Raw genomic sequence first — 17,047 nt, 5'->3', positions numbered from 1 at the left:
ACCTCTGATCCTGGGTGTGTCAGAGCGCCTGGGAGTGGAGCTTCTTCTGGGTGTTGTGGGACTGGCTGTGGAGCATGTGCCCAAGGTCTACTCTGGACCCCACCCCAGACAGACTGGAAGGAACCCGAGTCACTGGGCTGGTGGAGTTCCTGTGTGCCTGGTCCCCCTGGTCCCAGTTACTCCCAGTGTTGGGACAGATGTTGGTTCTTGCTCACCTCTGATCCTGGGTGTGTCAGCTGTTTTTTTGTTTTTTGAGATAGGGTTTCTCTGTATAGCCATGGCTGTCCTAGAACTCACTCTAGACCAAGCTGGCCTCGAACTCAGAAATCTGCCTGCCTCTGCCTCCCAAGTGCTGGGATTAAAGGCGTGAGCCACCACTGCCCTCATTGATAATCTTAAAAGATATTTTATTAAAACTTTTAAAAGCTGCATGATGAACAGAAGAAAAACATAAAAGCTAAATGATAAAAATCAAAAATTAGTTTAGTAGAAAACTTGAAGCTAAAATGCCATGAAAATATAAATATATAACAATGCTACTCTTAGCGGTGTGGCTAATATCCATTTATCAATTTTCTGTGTAAAATAAAGGTATGTGCTCTACAGATTGTAATGATCCAATCAATAGTAACTGCACTGATTTTCTGGGCACCAAAAAGTAGTATAAGATTATTTGCTGCATATTACATTACGGTGTGTCCAGTGTTCACTCAGTTTCCTTAGCAAATCATTTATTACTTTAGACTACCCAAAATTCATTTGAATTTTGTCCTTAGAACCCAAGGGTTTATTATTATTTGGATACTTAACAGATTTTTTGTAAAGTAATTTTTATTTATAATTTTATCATAATGATACTATGTGGTAACATAGTTGTTTACTGGCATGGCATGTTGTACCTACAAAACTTGAATCAGCTTAAAGTACAACCCAGAAATGGTTTATAAAAGCATATCAAGTAAAAGAATATTTTAATACTCTGAAGGCTTCATTGGTGAAGATCTTTCATTCTCATTATACAACTGATTTGGATCATAAATATATCTTGCTTTAAAACTTTCAAATTCCACAATGAAATAGGAATTTCTATGTTGTTTTCAATACAATATAGGCTTTCAATTCAACATAATTCCTACCCTACTCAAGTCATATGCCAGCCACCCAAATCCTAAATGTGTGTCCCCTTGTGATCATCTCTATTCCTTATCAGTAATCCCATGGATCTGTCCATCAAGATTATATATCAGAATCAAATCTAAAACTTGGGATAAACTGACAGTAAGTATGCCTCCCATAAAAAAGCCCTCTTAAGTTCAATCCCCAGAAGGCAGTGTTGCATGTCTAAAATCTAGCATTTCAGAGACAGAAGCAGGATCAGGAATTTAAGGCCATCCATGGCTTCACCAGTTCAAGGCAAGACTGAAGACAGGAGATTCTGCCTCAAAACAAACAAATAAGAAATGGAATCAAAGTGCACATACCATGGATTCAATATGAACTGTTTTGTTGATTCAGATTGTTAATTTGTATATCTTCATTAATTTAAAGCAACGCACTGTTTCAAATGATATCATTACCAATTTAGCACAGCATGATGATGCACACCTTTAATCCCAGCACTGGGGAAGGCACAGGCAGGTGAATTTCAAAGCCAGCCTGGTCTACACAACAATACCAGGCCAGCCAGGGTGACCTGGTAAGACTAGTCTCTTAAAACTGAAAAATATATTTTTTATGGATGTTAACATTGAGTCTTTAAATATGTGTGTTTCTTCTTCCCCTCAAGACACAGAGATCTATGTGGAAGAGATGCTGGAAAATTTTTAAGATCCACCTGGTGATGGATGACTTCAAGGAAACAGTATTTTCCAGATACAATGGGGCTGAAACACATATGAACTCACAGAGACTACAACAGCATGCACAAGACCTGCACAAGCTCAAACCAGACAAAATCTCAATAGGCAGAAAGTGAAACACACATTAAGTCCCACCCCAACTCCAAGCACACATATGTGTATGCTTTTGTGTGTGCATGCACTTGTGTGTGTACTTTTTGTTTTGTTTTTGTGTTTGTTTCAGGTTTTGTTTGTTTTTAAGAGAGAAAGAATATGAAGTTGGGTCAGTAGAAAATAGGAGGATCTGGGAGGAGTTGGGTGAGGGGAAAAAATATGACCAAAATATATTCTATAAAACATTTTGGCCAGGCAGTGATAGCGCACACCTTTAATCCCAGCAATTGGGAGGCAGAGGCAGGTGGATTTCTGAGTTCGAGGCCAGCCTGGTCTACAGAGTGAGTTCCAGGACAGCCAGGACTACACAGAGAAACCCTGTCTCGAAAAACCAAAAAAAAAAAAAAAAAAACTTTTTGAAAAAAATTTTAAAAGGCCTACAGTACTACTAATGGCAAAAATAGATAGGTATATAGGTAGGTAGGTAAGTAGGTAGATAGATAGATAGACAGACAGATAGATAGATAGATAGATAGATAGATAGATAGATAGATAGATAGATAGATGTGTTTCATTTGAAATACCCACAGAGATCAGAAAATTAATAAGGGGCTGTGGTGAACATCAAGGAAAGGAAGAAAGAACACAGAAAGATAAAGGAAAAGTGGAATAATGGAGCAGGAAGGATTAAATGATGTGGGGGATGGGAGGCAAGGTAAATAAAGGAACTCAGGACCAAAACTAAAGATCTGAAAAAGTACCACTCATGCTGGGTGGTGGTGGTGGTACACGCCTTTAATCTCAGCGCTTGGGAGGCAGAGGCAGGCGGATTTCTGAGTTCAAGGCCAGCCTGGTCTACAGAGTGAATTCCAGGACAGCCAGAGCTATACAGAGAAACTCTGTCTCAAAAAACCATAAAAAAAAAAAAAAAAGTACCACTCACAATGGCCTAGGTCTTTGTACATCAACCGCTAATGCCCCGTAGGCTTCCCTACAGCTGGATCTTATGGAGGCATTTACTCCATTGAGGTTCCATTCACTCAGATGAGTCTAGTTTGTATTAAATTGACATAAAAATTAGCCAGCACAAACACCATATCCAAATGCAACTTGAAAAAAAAGAGTTTATTTAATCTTACAGCTTGTAGTCCATAAAATTCAAGACAGGACATGATGGCAGAAACCTGGAAGAAGAAACTGAGGCAGAGGTCATACAGGAGTGCTGCTTATTGGCTTGCTTTCTCTAGCTTGCTCCAACTCTTATACCATCCCCATCGTGAATTGGACCCTCTCACATAATCAAGAAAATTGGCCTATGGTTTCAACCCCCCCCCCACTGTGTGTGTGTGTGTGTCTCTCTCTGTCTGTCTGTCTCTCTCTCGCTCGCTCGCTCCCTCTCTCTCAGTGTTGGGCTATGGAAATGGCTCAAGGAGTAGAGGTTGTAGCCATGCATACATGATGAGGGTTAGGGTTAAGTATGATCCCCAGAACCCATGTGAAAAAAGAAGAAGAGAATCAACTCCACAAACCTATATTTTTTTCCTTATAAATAAGTGGCTGTTTGGGGACTTCTTTTGTTAAAAGAAAAAAATGCAAAACATCAAGGCTTTCTATTCAAAACCTTAAGAGGGGCTCACCCTTCTCATACGCAGCTCTTCTAGTGCTTCAAGTAAACTTGTTCTGAAATCGAGGAGCTGAATAGAAACCATTGTCTCTGAAGAACTCTGAAGAGTGAAGGTAGATGCTGATGATTTGGTGTTGAAACTGTCCTCCATGTTTGTATTTATTTCATTTCCTGCAATTCAAAAAAGTTTTAAGTAATAAAAGATCACTTATCTATGTTTTTCTAGATAAACTATAGTTACCATAAAAACATTATCCCATTACTCTCCAAGTTCAACATTAAATAACAATGTTGCTATCCCTCATACTCCAATAGTCATAGAAAAACACTTGGCAGCAATGGTTCTATTCTATTTCTCATGGCTTGAGGGTTTTCTGGTACCTAAGTACTGTTTAAGACTACATTTTCTGCTCCTATACAGCAAACTTGTGATGGCTGAGTTCCTAATACTGCAGGCAAGGTTTGGCCCTTTACCAGAAGCTTGTAGCCAAAACAGGTACACATTCTCCTTCTAAACTTTGTTTACATGAAGCTGTTTTTCAAAGATAGTATTCACACTAATTAATAGCAATACAAAATTTAGCTCTGTAAAATTTAAAGAGGCCTTTGGTAACTGCCTTTTATTAAAATCTAGGTACTTAAATGTCTCAACCTATGAAGTGTATGAGTCATATTATAAGACACTTTCCTTTTCAGTTTCTCAATTTGAAACAATTATAGGTTCAAAAGCAGTTACAAGAATAAGTACAAGGAAGTCCTATGCACCATCCACTCAGTCATCTCTAGGATTACCATCTTGTTTAACAATGGTACAATAGTTAAAAAAAAGTATATATGATATTGGCATAATCTATACAGTTTATAGAAATTTTACTAGTAATACATGGATTTCTTTGTGTATACATATATATACATGTGTATGTATGTATATATATGTATATATATATACTTCTGTGCACATTTATTGATACTATAATCGCAATCAAAATGCAGAATCCTACCATTATCAAAGACCCCTCATACAATCCCTTTGTTGCCACATTCCCTTCTCTCCATCTTAACCTCCAGCAAACGGTTATCCTTTTGTTCTGTTTTCTTTTTAGTTTTTCAAGACAAGGTTTCTCTGTGAAGCCCTGGCTGTAAATTCACTCTGTAGAACAGGCTGGCCTCAAACTCACAAAGATCCATCTGCCTCTGTCTCCCAAGTGCTGGGACTAAAACCATGGGCCACCACACCTGGCACATATGATTATCTTCATCTTAATTTCAGATAAATTTGTTAAGTGAAAGAAACTTCAATCTATTCATGCAATTTTAAATGCTTCCACATCAGCAATGTCCTAAAGAATCTTGAAGAAACAAATAAAAGTTCCTCCAATTATCCTGGGTACTCAAGGAATCCTCAAATGGAGTTTTTCCAGGATAATAAACAGCACACAAAGTTAACCAGGAACAAAAGGATATATGGCATTATAAGAACCAGCAGAAACGAGCAACAGGAAAAGCAGATTTGTACTGCAGATTCTAGCACCTCATATACAGCACTATAAAGAAACAAACCCAATCTTGAAGTTAGCAACAAATCAGGGTCTCTCATTGTATCTAGGCTGGCCTCGTTCTTCCAATACTCCTGTCTCAGCCTCTCAAATGCCTGGTGTATAAGCATGTGCTACTGGCAGTATTTTTTAATTCATTGAAATCTTTACAAAGTCTCTAAAATGTAAATTAAAAAAAAACAGTTGATTTTTGGATAAGATTGGGTGCATCTAGAAAAATGACTGAGTAGAATAGAAGACAGAGCATATAAAGTACCTAGAGTGCACCAAGGAAGGAACAGAAAATACAAAGTAACAGAAATACAGCAATGCAGGGAAGGGCCAATGGAAGCAAAGCAAGGGTGGTTATACAGGAAGCAGAAAGAAGGGAGCACAATAACATTTGAAGGGATAATAGCTGAGAAATTCCTGGACCCAAAGGTGCTACAAGTCAAGCATCAAGTGACTTCCACAATGAGTAACTAAAAAGAAATCTACACTCACAGTTATCACAGTGAAGTGACCCATACTAATTTGAAAAAAAAAAAAATCTTAAAACCAACCATGGAAAAAGATTGATATTTCATAGAAGCTTCGCCAACAGTGATTCCATGTTCTAGGTCGCTTTCTGTTGTTGTGATAAACACTGTTACCAAAAGCAACTTAGGGAGGAAGAGTTTATCTCAGATTACAGGATGTATTCTGTCAAGGAAAGAAGCCAAGGCAGGCACTAATGCATAGACCATGCAGTAATGATGTTAACTGGCTTATGTCATCTGGCTTGCTCATGTACCTTCCCCCATACAACCTACCCAGGAGTGGCACACAGTAGACTGGGCCCTCTCTGACCCAATCAGTAATAAAGAAAATTCCCCCACAGAAATTGAGAGACCAAATCTTTTCAGTACATACTCCATCTTAGAGAACCTGACCTAAGGTTGAACTCAAGTTAACTAACCTAGCACCAGTTTCCAGGCTACCCCATAACAAGACCTGTGTCTAGCACCAGTTTCCAGGTTAACCCCCCAACAAGACCTGTGTCTAGCACCAGTTTCCAGGTTATTCTCCAACAAATCTGCATCTCTAGGTTACAAGCCTGCCCCTGACACTTCACTTCCTAACAACCACCAATCAGAAAGAAAACAGAAGTTAAGTTTATGGTTTGGTTCCCAGCACCAGCCACTTACATTAAAGGCCATAATGGCTGTTCAATCAGATGTCTACCAGGCTAGATACCCCCTTCTTGCCTCTATAAATGTTTGACTAAAACTGGGTTTGGGGCCCCCTCCTGTTCTACTGTGTTAGAGACTGTGGTGCAGCCCAAGCTCACCACAATAAGCTCAGCCAAGCTTCAATAAAGAAACCCTAATGTGATTACACTGGATTCGGCTCCTTGGTGGTCTTTTTGGGTTTCATGAAAGTCTCATGGCACAACAATATGTCCACAGACCTGTCCAATTGAAGCAATTCCTCATCTGAGGGTCCCTCTTCCTAAGTGTGTCAAGTTGACAACCAAGAATAGCCATCACACCATGCTACTCAAGACCCAGACATCTTACCTAGAAAAATAACCAATCTACAAAGAGGATGCAACAATTTTAAAGCTACATGCGTCTAAACAATGGGGCACCAAATTATATGAAACGAGAGCTAGTGGGATTGAAAGCAACAACAGAGAATTCTATCATAACAACAGAAGACTCCAATAATAAGTAAAATAAAACAAATTATTAATAAAGTAGTAGAACACTTGGAAGCTGCAAACGTAGCTCATTCAGTTGAGTACTTGCTGTGCTAGAGTTTGAATTCTCCAGCACCAACATAAAACCTGGGCACAAGGCACATGTCTATAATCCCAGCACTGGGAAGATGGCAACAGGAAAATCCCCAAAGATCTCTGGCCAGCCAACCTAGCCAAATAAGGATTGTATTTGCCCCCATTATAAGTCTTCTGCTGGGTCACCATGGAAAGCACTCCCACACCGACCTGGATGAAAAGGGCTGCTAAGAGTGCTCTGAGGTTGGCAATGCAAAAGCTGTTTGAACAGGTGTACTGCCTATGGAGTCACATACAGGGTAGCTTACGGAACACATCCAGAGTGTTCACAGCAGCTGCCGTGAGGGAGCTCTGACAGTTGTTGAAAAGGAGCTGCTTTGCTGAATGTCTTCCAATCAAGGCAGAAAGGCACGGTACTTGGAGCAAAGAATGCTCCAACAACTCTATAAATGTTTGACTAAAACTGGGCTTGGGCTCCCTCCCGTTCTACTGTGTTAGAGACTGTGGTGTAGCCCTACTTGAAGCAAAGAATGCTCCAACAACTCTCAACTAAAATCAGTCCTCAGTATCCTAGCTTTTTAATGGAAAAATAAACATTAAAATGGCTATTTATAATATCATTAACATGCCAGGTGGTGGTGGCACACGCCTTTAATCCCAGCACCTGGGAAGCAGAGGCAGGCAGATTTCTGAGTTTGAGGCCAGCCTGGTCTACAGAGTGAGTTTCAGGACAGCCAGGGCTACACAGAGAAACCCTGTCTCGAAAAAAAAAAACCAAAATAATAATAATAATAATAATAATAATAATAATAATAATATCATTAACATTAATAGTATTAAAGTTAATACCTTAACATTATTGAATACTGCTCTGCTCTGAGTTAAATGTCCATTGGCAGAACTATATCATTTTATCCATCACTAAAAAAAGTTAGCAATAAATGAGGTATTATAGACAAATGGGACAATTCCTCAAAGCAGATAAACTTCCCAAGTGACTCAAGACAAAAGTCTACACAAACCTTTCCTATGTAAAAAGACTGAATTAGCGATCAGAAAATTTCTCACAAGAGAAACTGCTCAGGACCCAATTTTTTATTGGTAAAATTTATAAAATATTTAAACAATAAATAACACCAATCCTTTACGAAACTTTTCAGAGAGCAATAGAGAAGGAAACACTGCCAATTCATTTTACAAACAAGACAAATATTCCACAAGGAAGTAAAACCATAAGGCAACAGACCTTAGAATAAGAACATGTAAGTGCTCAATAAAATGCCACCAAATACACAAAAGGAATCACTCATTGCGACCAAGTAGGCTTTACCCTGAGAACACAAGATTGGCTTGATATGTTTTTTTAAAAAAAATCATTTAATGTAATAAACCATATTGATGGGATAAAGGGAAAAACAATAAACTATCAGATCATTTTAATAAATGTAAGAAAAGTGTGACAGAGTCCAATACCTTCTCATGATAAAATTCTCAACAAGCTGTGAAAAGGCAGGAACTTCTGCCTAATAGAGGGAGTCTATGAAAATAATCTGCTTTTGTCACCACTGACAGCATATGTTTATGATTTGAATCTGAAATGCTACCTGCAGGCTCTTGTGCTGCAAAGCTTGGTTCCCAGCTGCAATACTATGGGGATGAATTGATGGAACCTTTAGGAGGTAGAGCCTCGCTGCAGGATGAGGGTCATTGTGGGATAGTCTTGAGGACCACAGCCCAACCCTGCTTTCTGGTCAATGTCAGTAAAATGCATACCGAGGCAAGCTCCTGCCACCACACATGGAGACTAGCTGCCCCATGTCTTCCCCACCACAACTCACCAAACCTTCTCAAACCAAAAGCCAAAATAAATTCTTCCTCCCTTACTGTGTTTCTGGTCAGTTATTTGGTCACAGTAATCATAAAAGTAATTAATAAAATACAAAAAGTAATTAATTAAATTACAAAAGGCTAAGAACTTTTCCTCTAAGAAAATGAACAGACTGGATTCATCAAATTTTAAAATGTGTATACTTGTCAGGCAGTGGTGGTGCACGCCTTTAATCCCAGCACTTGGGAGGCAGAGGCAGGCAGATTTCTGAGTGCAAGGCCAGACTGGTCTACAGAGTGAGTTCCAGGACAGCCAGGGATATACAGAGAAACCCTGTCTCTAAAAACCAAAAAATAAATAAATAAATAAATAAAATGTGTATACATTAAAGAACATTATCAATAAAATAAAGATAATCTCCAAAGTGAGAAAAATTTGCAAAGCATATATTTCACAAAAAAACTATCACCTTGAATATATAATATAATAGCTTCTTGCGATTAAACAATAAAAGGGCAAAACAGCCAAAGGATTAGAATCAAACTTTTCTCCAAAATACCCACCCCCTCCTTGTCTTGCCAGTGCTTGTCAATGTCTATATTTGTGTGTGCTGAGTGGGATCAGTACCAACATGAAACACATTTACTATCATTACTCAGTAAGACAATAGAAACCAAAACCACAAAGAGATACTATTCCAGATGTATTAAGATGGCATAATAAAAAGAGAGAGAGAGAGATGTAGCTCAGTAGCAGAGCGCTTGCCTAGCATGTGTGAGGCCCTAGGTTCAACCAAAGATAAACCTCCCTCAATGTACATGTGAGACACACACACACGCACACACACATATATACACACACACACAAATATAGATGTTAACAAGTACTGCCAAGACTAGGAGAACTTAGAATCACTTATCTTGCTTATGGAAATATGAAATCATTGAGCTATTCTGAAAAACAGCTCAAAGGATAAGTGTAGAGTTAGTATGACCCAGAATTCTTCCCATAGGCATAAGCCCAGTTAAAATGAAAATATATATATCAAAAAATTGTACATAAGTGTTCATGGCAGCATTAGTCTCAATAAGTCACAAAAGTCACAATAAAATTTTCAAAATTAAAAATAGCTCGGTGCCTAGCCCAATCATAATCAGAGAGGCTTCCTCCAGCAGCTGATGGGAGCAGATACAGAGATCAACAGCTAAACATTAGGTGGAGCTCTGGGAACCCGCAGAAGCGGGGAGGAAGGATTATAGGAGCCAGAGGAGTTGAAGAGAACCAGGAGAACACAACCCACAGCATCAACCAAGCAGGGCCCACAGGGCTCTCAAAGACTAAAATGACAACCACAGAATCAGCATGAGTCTGCAATAGGATGAGCCAGTTGTTTAGCTTGGGTCGTTATTGTACTCCTAACAGTGTGAGTAGGGTTATCTCTGATTCTTTTGCCTACTTGTAGTACCCTTCCTCCTAGAGGGCTCCTTCATCCAGCCTTCTTATGAGGATCTGTGGCCTAGTCTTACTATAACTTGTTATGCCATCTTCAGTTTATATCCCTGCGAGGCCTGCCCTTTTCTGAAGGGAATCAGAGGAGCAGTGAATCTGAGGGAGTGGGGAGGAGAAGAGGAATTAGAAGGGAAGAAAGGGAAAGTTGTGGATGTACTGTATGAGAGAAGAAAACAGGGAAAAAAGAATATAAAAAGAGAGGCTAATAGACAATTCAGAGTTAAGAGCACCTGCTGCTCTTGCAGTGGACCCAGGTTCAGTTCCAGCACCAACATGGTGGTTCACAACCATCTGAAACTCCAGTTCCAGGGGATCTAGCACTCTTCTGACCTCTGTGTGCACCAGGCACACTGACTATGTACGGACTAAAAATAACTCAAAATACTCATACATGCAAAATAAAATATTTTTAAATGAATGAAAAAAGAAAGAAAAATTTAAAAGACCTTTTAAAAAAAAAAAAAGAATAAGAAAAAAAAAAAAACAAGGTCTCACTATGTGGCCCTAGCTAGCCTAGAATTCAGAGATATACCTGCCTCTGCCTCTCAAATGCTGAGATTAAAGGCATGCACTATCACCACCATATCTGACTAAATAGGACATTTTCATAAGGAAAAATGAACCTTTTTTTCAGAGAAAAGGAAGGAAAACATTTGACAGAACCTCACCTCACAGAAGAATTTCAAAAGAATGAAACCAATCTGAGATGAAAGGTTGAAACTTTACATTGGGATGATGAACAAACATGATGGTAAACACGTCAGTAAACTTACCTCTGGTCTATACGATGACGATGACAGCAGTGCCATGTGAATGTGAGATAAGCAGAAACAAAGTATGCAACAGAAGCCTGTGATAATCAAGAGAAATGAGGGAAAGGACTATAAACTACAATATTATAATACAAAAGGAAGAACAAAGTGTGGCTAGCTTCAGTCAGCATGCACATTCCAGGGACACTTTCAGTAGCATGTTCCAAAGACGTACTTTGTTCTATTTATATGAAATGTCCACAACAGGTGCTTACAGACACAGAACATCCATCAGCGGTTTGCTCAAGGTAAGGTGGGATCATAGGGGACTGAGGACTGCCTGCCAATGGGTGTAGAGCTTCTTTGAAGGAAATGCTCTAGAACTGACTGTGGTGATAGTTGCACAACTGTGAATACACTAAAATTAATTGAATTGCACACTTCCAATGAACTATACAACATGAAAAAATCCATCTCAATAAAGCTTTTTTTTTTTTTTTTTTAATGGAAGCACACTGTAAAAATATCAGTGAAAAACTAAGGGAAAGACTAATCAACAGTTTTCACTACTGGCTGACCAGGTAACAAAACCAGAATTCATTGGGGGATTTCTCCCTCCATAGTAACAAAACATGTTAATATGTAGGCATGTTTTCTCCCAGGCCTTCATCTTCTCCAGAGAATTCTCCATTATTTTGAACTGAATGAGAGGGTAAAGGGGAGTGCACATTCAGACAGACACATGGACGATATGAAGTAAGACTTCAGTGAGACTTTCTCCATTTTCACTGTCAGCTCCATGCCATATCATGTCACATATGATGCACCTCTTGGACTACTGCTATGGTTTCATATTTTTAAGAACATCAGTTACCATCTCCTTGGGGCAGGAAACCTTGAAAGAGTACAAAACATACAAAGATTTTTCAACACATTTGCCTCATTATGAACAATCCTTATCCATTCTTTTCAGAATACTTGGTGATTCCAAGAATCTACTTCCAAGCTTTTAAGCCAATCAGACCACTCTTCAACCTGCTTTTTGGCAAATACTTCTTATACATGCAAACACACGCATGGGTTTGTTTTACTTGGCTCTGTTTGAGCTTTTTCCTGCATTTTTATTCTGTGTGTATTGGTAACCTTCCTGTCTGTATGTCTGGTGGAGGGCAGAAACACAGTCACATCCCTTGCTACTGAGTTATGGCCACCTGTGAGAGCCATGTGGGTTCCGGGAATAGAACCAGGATCCTCTGGGAGAGCAGCCAGTGCTCTTAACCACTGAGCTATCTTTCCAGCCCCTCTGGCAAATACTTTTGAATCACTTCTTACTCTCTCTTGTCTCTAAGTTAAAATACTTTTAAACATTACAACAAGTGTGGCAGAGAAAATTTGATATGGTTAATCCACCATCTTTAACCCAAAGTTTCCAACAAGATTTCAGAACCCATTTCCTATGTAATCCTGTAAGTGTAGTGTGCGTGAAGTGACACCCAGAAAGAAAGTGGTCCTCACACAGTACATAAGGTGTCTAGTATGGTGGTTCATGGTTTTAATGTCAGTACTCAGGAGGCATACTCAGGTCTATCTCTGAGTTAGAAACCAGCCTGCTCTAAACAATGGGATCCAGTATAAAATTTTTTAATGTTTTTAAATGTATAGGGCCAATGAGAAAGTTTAGTGGATAAAGATACTTGTCATACAACCCTGATGACTTGAGTTTGAGCCCTAGAATTTAAAGGTAGAAGGAGAGCAGGAAGTCTTCAAAGTCATCCTCTGACCTCCACATGCATGCCATGGCATTCACGAACCCTTGTGCACACACACACACACACACACACACACACACACACACACACTTGTACTAAAGACATATTAATTAGCTTCCTAGCCTATACCACACAACAAACTTTCTATGGACTTAAGCTCACAATCTGGCTGGAGAGCAATGTTCTAAATCTTAAAATGGAGGAATAGACAAAATACCTTTAAAAATATAAATGAAAACTATTAATTCCATGTATAGAGCCTAAGGAGTATGTTACCAAAAATGTTTTATTGTGCTAAATCTTACAAATACCAAACAAAGTCTCTGAGAAAATAATCTTAGCAAAAGTGTAAGTATAGCATTGTACAGTGCATCATCAATCTGCCAGTCAACAGTCTACTTGGTGATGCCACCAAAACTAGATGATGTCCCTTAGTTCTAGGGGCCCATGCTGCTGTTTTCTTGTGGTTATCTTCTCAGGTGTTTTCCATAATGACTGGTACATAGAACAGAGAAAACATACACACTCTAACCAGTTTTAAGGGCTATGGACTATCTGCTCATCTCAAGAGCTCTACCTTCAATGTAAAACGGAGAACTTGATGCCTTTCTGGTCTCAGGTTACATGTCACATCTTCAGTACACACCACACTCATAAACCCATTAGTGCATTGTCCTATTTTATCTTCTCTTCAACACTTCACCATATCCAAATTTGTATGCTAATCATGTGCTAAGTTTTAAGTCCTGTTTCTTCCTCTTCTACTTTATGAGAAGAGAATCTCATTTATTTTGACCATGCTGTGTCTTCAGTAGCTAGGACAGGACCCAACAGGAAGTATTATAAAATCTTAAATAGTAGTTGGACAGTAAATGGATTCACCTCACTTACCTAGACACTGAGGTTATTAAAGTAATGATCCCCTACTATTTAAAGAGCAACAGACTGGGAATTGGCTGATATTAATAAATCTGTTAATAGGTAGCAATGTGACTACAGACAAACTAACAGTTCTGGGATACTTTACTGTTCTATCATGTATCCACCATGTGAGAGATTCCCAATGCATCTTCAGCAATCGCCAAAGGATACATGTGCATTTTTTTCAGCCTAAGTTTAGTGAAACACAATCTGGAGTTTGTCTTCCTTCTCAAATCTTTCTTAGTCCATCTCTGTTAGTGGTGTCACATGTGTTCTTTAAATCCTTAATAAATCCATCTTTCCTGTCTGCTTTCCTGGCTCTCACCCTCTGCTGCTGAGGCCCTGTCACCTGCTCCTGCTCATACTCTCAGTCACATTCTCTCAGATTCCCACTTTCACTTTCCCCCATCATCTCATGAATCAAACAAAACTTAGTTTTTCCTTCAGATTGGCCTTGCTTCATTCTGTATCACTACTCCCCTCACACACTAGATTTAGCCTTCCATTCTGTGCACACGTGCATGTTTATTCATTGAGAATTTAATAAAATATCTGACAGAAATGACAGAGAACTTAGAAAAATCTGAGAAGGAAGACAAGTCACACTTTTTCTTGTTATCTCTTTAATTTGTTTCCCACCTCAATCTATCCCACAAATTTTCTTCATTATTATTTTATAAACATCACTCATCAATCTCCAAACTTGAAATGGCTCTTTTGGTACTGCCACTAGGGCTCAAGTGTTCTTGTGCAATTAAACTTGCACATTTTTCTAGTTTTTAATTCTTCCTTCAATATGCAAACGATTCCCTCTATTATAGTTTCTTAACTGTATCTATGCTCATTCTTACCTCTCGCAAAACACACACACACACACACACACACACACAGAGAGAGAGAGAGAGAGAGAGAGAGAGAGAGAGAGATTTGATTATGGGGAGGCTAAATCTAAGGCTCATTTTTTTCCCAGAAATTTTGCCCTGGACCACATTAAATCACACCAACCTCTTCATCTTCTAAATTCTTCCATGTGTTTCTTCTTTTGTTTTGTTTTGTTTTTTGTTTTTTGTATGTGTGTGTGTGTGTGTGTTTGTTGTTGTTGTTGTTTTTCCAGATAGGGTTTCTCTGTGTAGCCCTGGATGTCCTGGAACTCACTCTGTAGACCAGGCTGGCCTCGAACTCAGAAATCCACCTGTCTCTACCTCCCAAGTGCAGGGATTAAAGGCGTGTGCCACCACTGCATCTTCCATGTGTTTCAACTCAATGCTGCAGTTTAAAGACTCACCAGGCGTTCTGTGTATAGATAATCTGCCTCACTACTGGGTGTTTCTTAAAGATAAGCACTTACGTTCCTCTTTCATTCCCTCTTTCACATAATAGCTATGGGTACAAAGTAAGTGCTCAGTAAACTAGTAGTTACAACAGTTGACACGCGCATCATCCTCTGACACAGTGATTTCATCAGTAGTTTCCTTTGGTCCCTATATTTCTTCCCTAAAATCTGTACTGTATTTCTTCCTACATGTCATGATGAAAAAAAAAAAAAGTCCCTGAGCACAATAGCGATGTCTCATTGGATAAAACTACTTGCCATGACTTGAGTTACAATTTACAAATACACTTAAAAAGCAAGACATACTTGTAGTCAAAGGTCAATCAATACAGCTGTTGGATTAATTCTCTGTTACATTTACATTAAAAATAATTCATTTTATACACAGTGCTGTACATCTGTAATCTCAGTACTCCTACAATGAAGATAGGAGAACCAGCCAGAAGCTTACAGGCCAGCTCCTCTGGAAAGGAGCCAGAAAAACAAAAGAACCCTACCTCAATAAAACAGAAGAGAGTGTTTGTTTGTTTGGTTGGCTGGTTGGTTGGTTCGTTAGGTTGGTTGGTTGGTTGGTTAGGTTGGTTGGTTGGTTGGTTGGTTGGTTGGTTGGTTGGTTTTTTCAAGAAAGGGTTTCCCTGTATATCCCTGGCTGTCCTGGAACTCACTCTGTAGACCAGGCTCACCTCGAACTCAGAAATCTGCCTGCCTCTGCCTCCCAAGTGATGGGATTAAAGGCGTGCACTACCACCGCCCAGCTCAGAAGAGAGATTTTAAGTAACAGTAATTTGCTACTGCTGCTTTTGTTTTGTTGTAATAGGGTCTCACTATGTAGTCCAAGATGACATACAGAATTCACTACATAATTTAGGCTAGAACTTACTAGATAGCTCAGATTGGCCTCAAATTTATGATCTTCGTGACTCTTCCTCCCAAGTGCTAGGATTACAACTGTACATCATTACATCTTGAAGTGCCCTAAGTATTATTCATATTTAATCAGAAAGTTATATTTCTTTTAGTAGATCATATCTGCAAATTATATTTCAATATTACACAAGAAAAATTAAGTCCTAGCATGAGGTAGACTGAGGCTGATAGATCTCTGTGAGTTCGAGGCCGGCCTGGTCTACATAGGAGATCCAGACCAATCAGAATTATATGACATGATCCTGTCTAAAAAAAATAATAATTTTAGAAGCCCACTATATTTTCATTTGTGATTTCTGCTACAACAAAAGGCTAAATTATTTCCATAGAACTAGTCCAAGTCTTGATGTTGAGACAATATCATAATATTACTCATTTGTCAAAACTACACTTTAAATTACATCTATATAAATTAGTGTTTGTTCTTGTATCACATACATGCTAATTCCATAACTTGGCTATTGGAAAGGGATGTTTGCTTTTAAATCACACTTTATTCATTTATTTATTTATTTTTAGATTTATTTTATTATTATTACACATAAGTACACTGTAGCTGACCTTGGACACACCAGAAGTTGGTATCAGATCTCATTACAGGTGGTTGTAAGTCACCATGTGGTTGCTGGGATTTGAACTCAGGACCTTCGGAAGAGCAGTCAGTGCTCTTACCTGCTGAGCCATCTCACCAGCCCCACATTTTATTTTATGTATAGCTAACGTGATGATTTTGAATAGTACTACATCAAACACAGCTATGCAAGTGACTCTGTAGTGTTCTGACTTAAGAGTCCTTTGAGTCAGGCAGTGGTGGCGCATACCTTTAATCCTAGCACTTGGGAGGCAGAGGCAGGCGGATTTCTAAGTTCGAGGACAGCCTGGTCTACAGAGTGAGTTCCAGGACAGCCAGGGCTACACAGAGAAACCCCGTCTCAAAAAACCAAAAACAAACAAACAAAAAAAAAAAAAAGGAGGAGTCTAAGGCAAAAAGACTGAGTTTGAGGCCAGCCTAGGCTACATAGTGAGACATTTCAAAAAATAAATAAAGGGGCCTGGCGAGATGGCTCAGCGGGTAAGAGCACTGACTGCTCTTCCAAAGGTCCTAAGTTCGGATCCCAGC

At 39.0% G+C, this 17,047-nt stretch overlaps 1 protein-coding gene across 8 annotated transcripts in view; it reads right to left on the bottom strand.

Annotated features, from left to right (window-relative positions):
* Ccdc73 (coiled-coil domain containing 73) overlaps positions 1–17,047 on the bottom strand; it is a 118,509-nt gene that overhangs the window by 90,905 nt on the left and 10,557 nt on the right. For 5 of the 8 annotated variants that reach the window (XM_031371225.1, XM_031371223.1, XM_031371229.1 and 2 more), the window contains exons 2-3: positions 10,999–11,075; positions 3,590–3,747 (exon numbers count right to left, since the gene is read on the bottom strand). In XM_031371225.1, coding sequence (XP_031227085.1) covers positions 3,590–3,727 — 138 coding nt within the window. In that variant the 5' untranslated portion in view covers positions 3,728–3,747; positions 10,999–11,075. The remainder of the gene's footprint in view (positions 1–3,589; positions 3,748–10,998; positions 11,076–17,047) is intronic. The other 3 variants (XM_031371228.1, XM_031371227.1, XM_031371226.1) reach the window with 1 other exon arrangement.

This window comes from Mastomys coucha, unplaced genomic scaffold (assembly GCF_008632895.1).
Source record: "Mastomys coucha isolate ucsf_1 unplaced genomic scaffold, UCSF_Mcou_1 pScaffold15, whole genome shotgun sequence".
NCBI classification, from domain to species: domain Eukaryota; kingdom Metazoa; phylum Chordata; class Mammalia; order Rodentia; family Muridae; genus Mastomys; species Mastomys coucha.
This window is presented reverse-complemented; position numbering and strand designations above follow the sequence as displayed.